Source organism: Chironomus tepperi, unplaced genomic scaffold (assembly GCF_022539635.2).
Source record: "Chironomus tepperi strain 1889 unplaced genomic scaffold, CSIRO-AGI_Ctep_v1 contig_67, whole genome shotgun sequence".
Lineage (NCBI taxonomy): Eukaryota > Metazoa > Arthropoda > Insecta > Diptera > Chironomidae > Chironomus > Chironomus tepperi.
The window spans coordinates 343,534-349,716 of record NW_027226189.1 but is presented as its reverse complement, the minus strand read 5'-3'; the positions used below and the strand labels follow the sequence as shown (position 1 = coordinate 349,716).

At 26.9% G+C, this 6,183-nt stretch overlaps 1 protein-coding gene across 1 annotated transcript; it reads right to left on the bottom strand.

The window, feature by feature from the left end:
• Window positions 1-800: 800 nt before the first annotated feature.
• LOC139100462 (uncharacterized) lies at window positions 801-5,179 on the bottom strand. The gene is made up of 7 exons (XM_070653053.1): window positions 5,167-5,179; window positions 2,951-3,150; window positions 2,736-2,881; window positions 1,988-2,161; window positions 1,016-1,149; window positions 871-935; window positions 801-811 (listed from the first exon to the last, which is right to left on the bottom strand). Exons 2-7 carry the CDS (start codon window positions 3,141-3,143, stop codon window positions 801-803), a joined length of 723 nt encoding a protein of 240 aa, XP_070509154.1. The 5' UTR covers window positions 3,144-3,150; window positions 5,167-5,179.
• Window positions 5,180-6,183: the final 1,004 nt, after the last annotated feature.

Genomic DNA, 6,183 nt, shown 5'->3' with positions numbered 1-6,183 from the left:
GAAAAAAATGAAAAATTTGAATCGATTTTTAAGAGCTCGTTGTGTGTGGCGCGAGATGAAATGCTTGTTAATTTAACTATATTTTGATTCAAATCTTCATAATATACCGCTGAGATCATTCTTAATTTTTCTTTTCCAGCTTTTATCGTGAATATGAAAATTGATTTAATCTTTTTATAAGAGAATTTAAATTTATATTGAGATGTTAACAAGTATTTCGATCATTATTTCACATATTGATGTGTGCATAGATATATCCCGAGTGGACACGTAACTAGTTAAATACTAGTAATTTACTTGCCTATCAATTACTGGTTACTGACCAATGAACTGGCCAAAGGAACTTGACATAGGGACGACTAATGACATAAATGGAACGTTCCATATAACTAGACATATGTACTGTACATATGTCTAGTTAATGTCTAGTTCCCTATAACTAGACATATGAATAGTGAATATGTCTAGTTAATGTCTAATTACTTACAACTGGCCGACATATTGCAAGCTAATTACTAGTAAAACTACTAAATATATATACTCTAGGTATGTCTTGTATATTTCTAGTTGATTTGCAATTATTGATTTTATAAGCAAAAATAATGAAATATGCAACGACGTCAAATATTGTAATAATCTATAAAAAAAATATTTGATTAAAAAAACAGTTATAATTTCCTATTTATATTCATTTATTTTTCAATTTTGTTATATTATTTTCATTGAGGAAAAAAAGAAATTAAAAAAAAGATAGCTATCCTGCATCCTACTTAAGTCTGGATCAATTTATCTTAATTTTTTTAGCTCGATGCTTAAAATAAATTTGAAAAGAATAGCGAATATCCTTTGCACTGATATTCGCTAACACACCTTGAGCAATTTCAAAGACATCAATAAAATTTACTAAATAGATCTTTCCATTGTCAGTCTGTTGTCTAAAATTTATAAAAGAGATATTAAAAAAAAATAAAAAAAAAAAATCATTTGTAAAAAATTTTTACATATTAATACTTACCCATTCATCTCACCCCATTTTAAACGTTTAGTTATAAATTTTTTTGTGAAGAGATTTTCGATAATTGTAGCAACCGCTCCATGAATAGCATTCTTGCTGTTTGTATTATCGGGAATGAGCTTTAGCTCACGGATCTAAAAATGACAAAATAAAAAAACAGTTAATATATTTACCAGAAATTAACTTAAAGAATAAAATCAATTCTATTGTATTTGTGCTCGTTGTATTTAAACTTTAGTTTTTGATTTAATTATTTGTAAAAAAATCTCAGAAAAGATTTAAAAATTACAAAAAATTAATTTACAAGTTTACTGCAATATATTTTATCAGTTTTTGTAAATTAATTAAAAAGAAAAAATGTTCTTATCAAAAAACTACCAAAATATATCGCAATGCTTGTAAATTAAATTCTTATAATTTTTAAATCTTTTCTGAGGTTTTTTTATAATTAAATCAAATAAAAATTAAATATATTGCACAATAAGAATTGGTAATGAGCTAAATGAATATTAAAATTTACCACATTTTTCTTGTTTTGAGTAATTTTCATTTCCTCAATGAATGAAAAAAATTTTTTGGTAGAACTTATTTTTTTAAATGCAGCAATTTCTGGTGTGATTCCAAAATTTCGATTAAGGCTGTTTAAGTCACCACGCAATTCCTCAATTTTTTGAAAAACTTCAGCCTTATGCATGTCAAGCATTTGACGGATTTCCTAAAAGAAAACAAAGAAAATTCCAAGGGTCAGACAATTTAATGTACAGTACTGTACTTTTCATATAAGTGAAGTAGGTACAGCAGACGCTTGTATTAAAGTACAATAAGTACAGGATAGTATCTAATGTACTTTAATACAAGCATTTGTACTTTCATATAGATTCAATAAATACAGACCTGTATTTCTTTGAACCAATAAAAGTATGAAATTATATTAAAAAAAATATAGCTTTACAATTTTTAATAAATACGTACCATTATAATTAAGGAACTTTGATCAATTTGCGAATGAAGTATCTGAGTTGTGTTGGAGCCATTAAATGAATTCTGCAATGTAATGTCAGCATCCTCATTGCTGTCAACTTCTGATTGCTTGCATCTTTCCTCAATTATGTCGGATACAGGATGTTCATCATTTTCTTTGAGCTTCTACAAATAAATATAAGAAGAATTTTCAAACTTAATCTTATGTATATGCTTATGAAATCAGAGTTGCAAAACAGGTACATGTGACAGCGAAAACCATATAAATTCTTGATAATTTGTATGGTTCTGTAGGAAAAACCATATAAATTATCGGGAATTTTTATGGTTTTTGCTGTAACAGGTACCTGTTTTGCAACTCTGCTTAGGATCGAGATAAAAAAAATAAAATTTTTTAGCTTTTATATTTTATATATCATGAAAATAAAATATAACAATTTTCAGCTACAAAAATAGTTTTTTTTTTAAAAATTCCCATCAAATTTATAATTTGATTATCTACATGAAACATTTACGGAATATATATTTTTTACATCAATCAAATGATTTCATAACTTAATTACATAACAAGGGTCAAACACTCAAAAAGTACACTACTGTGCTTGTTAAGTTTATATGAGAGTAATTTATTATTTTAAGTATAAATTACTCCCATATAAATTCAACAAGTACAGTAAGTATTATAAATATAGTACAGTTGTATTATTAAATAATAAAAAAAGGTAATAAATTAACTTACGTTTAAATTTTCTCTCAAATCTAAATCCACTCCCATATTTATCATTTTCCTCTTCATATTTTTTTCTTCCTTTATCGCTAATTCACCTTCCGTATCACCAAAGTCTGACGTGTACTTTGCCAACTCGTTGGCTTCATCAAATGATTCTGAAAATTGTGAAAAATAAAGGAATTGTTAATATTATTGAATATTAAAAGAAAAATTAAATTACTTACTTTCTTCGTGTAAAATTATTATATCGTATTTTTTCCATTTCTCAATTTTCTCTAAACTGCAATCTTTACGAATAAATTTAGGAAAATTTGCCGTTGATGGATAATGACATTTTGTCTTTGAATCACAAAGCCAATTTGTGCGAACTACAGAGCAAGTTTGGTCACATAAAAAACCAACGACAGCAAAGCTCATGTTACGACTAAAATTAAAGAAAATAAGAAAAAATTAAAGCAGTATTTTTGTTTTATAAAGGTGATAAGGGAAGAAATATAGAGATATTGTCTTTAACATCAATTGTGTAAAACTTTCTATATATTTTACTAACATTTATTTGGCATTCTTTATAAAATGATTTGTTAATTTTATATTCATCAATATCGACCGAGTTAATCGGTAGTGAATATAAATTTTGGACTTTAGTGAATTCATGTCCGATTAAGAAAATGCCAGATTTCGTTCTTAGGAATTTCAAAATTTGTATAATTTTTTTGCAAGTGGTTTGTATGAAACAATCACGATTATTACACACAATTGTATGGTCTTTAAATGTCAGCTTTAGAAAGTGGTTTTTATCCAAATTTTTCTCAAGAACATAATCATTATTGCTTTTTTCACATTTCAATCCGGAGAATTGCAAATTCTCGTTAATCCGATTTGAAATCTGTTCTAGTGGACGATAAGGACTATTCACATACGATTTTAGTTTTCCAATATATGACTCGAAAGGAAAACATGAAAAATTATCTAATTTTCCAAAAGTCAAGCAATCTTGACTTATGTGCGTGGCCAAATGGAAGTTATATGTTATATGATCTGAACCGTAACAACGCTCGAATTCTTCTACAAAATGTAGTAATAATTGCTGTGCAATTGAATTGAATTTTTTACAAAAAATGTCGTCCTTTAATATTGCAAAAGATATATGAAAAAGCATAAATATTCTGTAATGTTCTTTCGATATTGTTTTGTAAAGAACGATGGGACCCAAGAACATTAAAAAAATTCTTAATTCTGTACCTTTCCATAACTTGAACTTTTCAATATCACGTAAATCCCGATGAAAATTTATGGGTTGATTTTTTGTAGATATTTTAATAAGTTCATTGATTTGTAATTTTGTATTTGCACCATAAAGCCCCTTACAATCGAACCAAATATCCAGCATTTTTTTCATTATTCCCAAAAGTAGATTATGAAGATAATCAATAGGAAAGCAATTAATCATATCTATTGATGAAATATTTTCTAGAATACTAATACTTTTGTGATGTTCAGGATGTTTTTTTTGTCTAAAGTCAGGGTTTGTGCGTAGTTCAGCATAATGATCTAAAAATACTGTTCTATTATTTATTCTCTTCCCTTCACTTAAACATTTAGGGCAACCTGCAAAAGCATTATGTCCTACAATACCGCAAACAGATGCTCTTGCAGGCGCATCTAGATTGAATGAACGTATATTTATATGAACAGCATTTCCATTAAAAAGAAAATTTTCCTGAATTTTTAAAATTTCATTAACTAGTGGAGTTAAAAAATTATTGAAATCAGCAGGTTTAGTTTTTCCGCAATACACAGCGATTGGAAAAACTTCTGATTTTAAATTAAAAAAACGACAAAGAATGGGCCAGAGCGTACCAATTTCCTTACTGTTGTCATATATTGGACATCCGTCGACGTTTATATCTAAATCAACACTATTAATTTCTTCATTTAGTCCTTCTAATGCTGAATTTAAAAATTTCTCTATACCAAAAAAAATTAAATTTCCCGGGGGAACTTCTAATATATCTATTTCCCGTGGTGTTTTTAAAAGAGTCTTATACGACAATGGTAATTCTGGATATTTATCAGCATGCAGTATGTGAAGTAAATCAGATATAGCATTTCTCCCTATATTGTTAATAATTGCCCATGATCGTAGTTTCGAAATTATGTTACCATTGTCGTAAGATCTTGAATTATTTTGATTTAATTGATCTCTTCCTTTTTCACTTTTAGAACTTTCATTGTCTGTTTCATGATTATTGTTCACACTAGCACTGTCATTGTCACTTTTAGGTGATCCACTTGCTTTTTCACTTTCAATTACTATATTCTCACCAATTTCTTTCACTTTCGATTTGGATATTTTAAATTCTATTGGATCAGTCTTTCTCTTTCTTTTTAATTCGTATTTTGTTTTGTATTTTCCCATCACTATCTTATTGCTACTTACCTACTCAATAGTATTTGCTAATAAACCAGATTAATATCAAATTGTCATCAGTTTGATCAACGTCAATATTTTGAACAACTAAAAAAAATTAAGAAATATTTTCAATAAGTTTAGCATAAATATAAATGAAAAAACTATAGTTGCAATAGATATTCAAGCCACTAGTAGATATATTTTTTAATGTTAGATGTAAATCTAACGGCTTTATTTTTTTTCAAAATTAAAGACTAACGGTTTTTTTATTTTTCATACCAAAAAAAATTATGTTAACCTCAAAAATCTTCTAAAAGTTAATTATCTTTTTTTAAATTAGGATCATCTTTTTTTTTGTAATCATTCTTTAATTCTATAACTAATTTAATGATCTGTTTATACATAATTTGATAAATGATTTGCAAAAGCATTGAAATGGAAAAAATAGTCGAATATTTAAAAAATCGAAAAAATCATTTTTTGGTAATTAATGTACCGAGATTATGTATACATATACATAAGAATACATTATATATGCTACTAATGTAAACTTTCCTTATTAAAGCTTAAAATCGATAGTAACTCAAAGTTTTTATTTCACAATTTTTTAAACTTTAATTTTTTCAAAAAATATTCACTTATGTTGTCCAATTATTTGCATACCTTACCTGTAATACGGTCAAACGTCGTTCCGATGATAATTTTCCTGTTTATTTGCTTGTTTTTTCACTTTTTTTTGTAATTTTTATAATTTCTGTGCACTTTGTATTTTTTGTAATCAGACTCAAATATTTTCCTTTTTTAAAAAATAATTTACCGTTAAAAAAACTTTTATCATCTGTTGCTTTCCCCTGCAGGGGAAATCTTTAGAAATTTTTAAATATATTTTGACCGGTTAAAAATCGTTTCCTTATGTCTAGTTAAAGTCAAGTCAATGTCTAGTTCTATTGTCTAGTAAAGTTCGGCAAGTCAAAAGGCAAGTAGTAGTTTGTCTTCTAATGGACATTAACTAGCTGTGTCCACTCGGGTATATTTAACTTTTCC

Excerpts from the sequence above, each read along its gene's own strand:
- LOC139100462 (XM_070653053.1), bottom strand. The coding sequence starts at position 3,143 with ATGAGCTTTGCTGTCGTTGGTTTTTTATGTGACCAAACTTGCTCTGTA. Across the intron at positions 2,882-2,950 it reads AATAATTTTACACGAAGAAA|AATCATTTGATGAAGCCAAC; the intron begins GTAAGTAATTTA and ends CACAATTTTCAG. Across the intron at positions 1,150-1,987 it reads AAAGTTCCTTAATTATAATG|ATCCGTGAGCTAAAGCTCAT; the intron begins GTACGTATTTAT and ends TGTCATTTTTAG.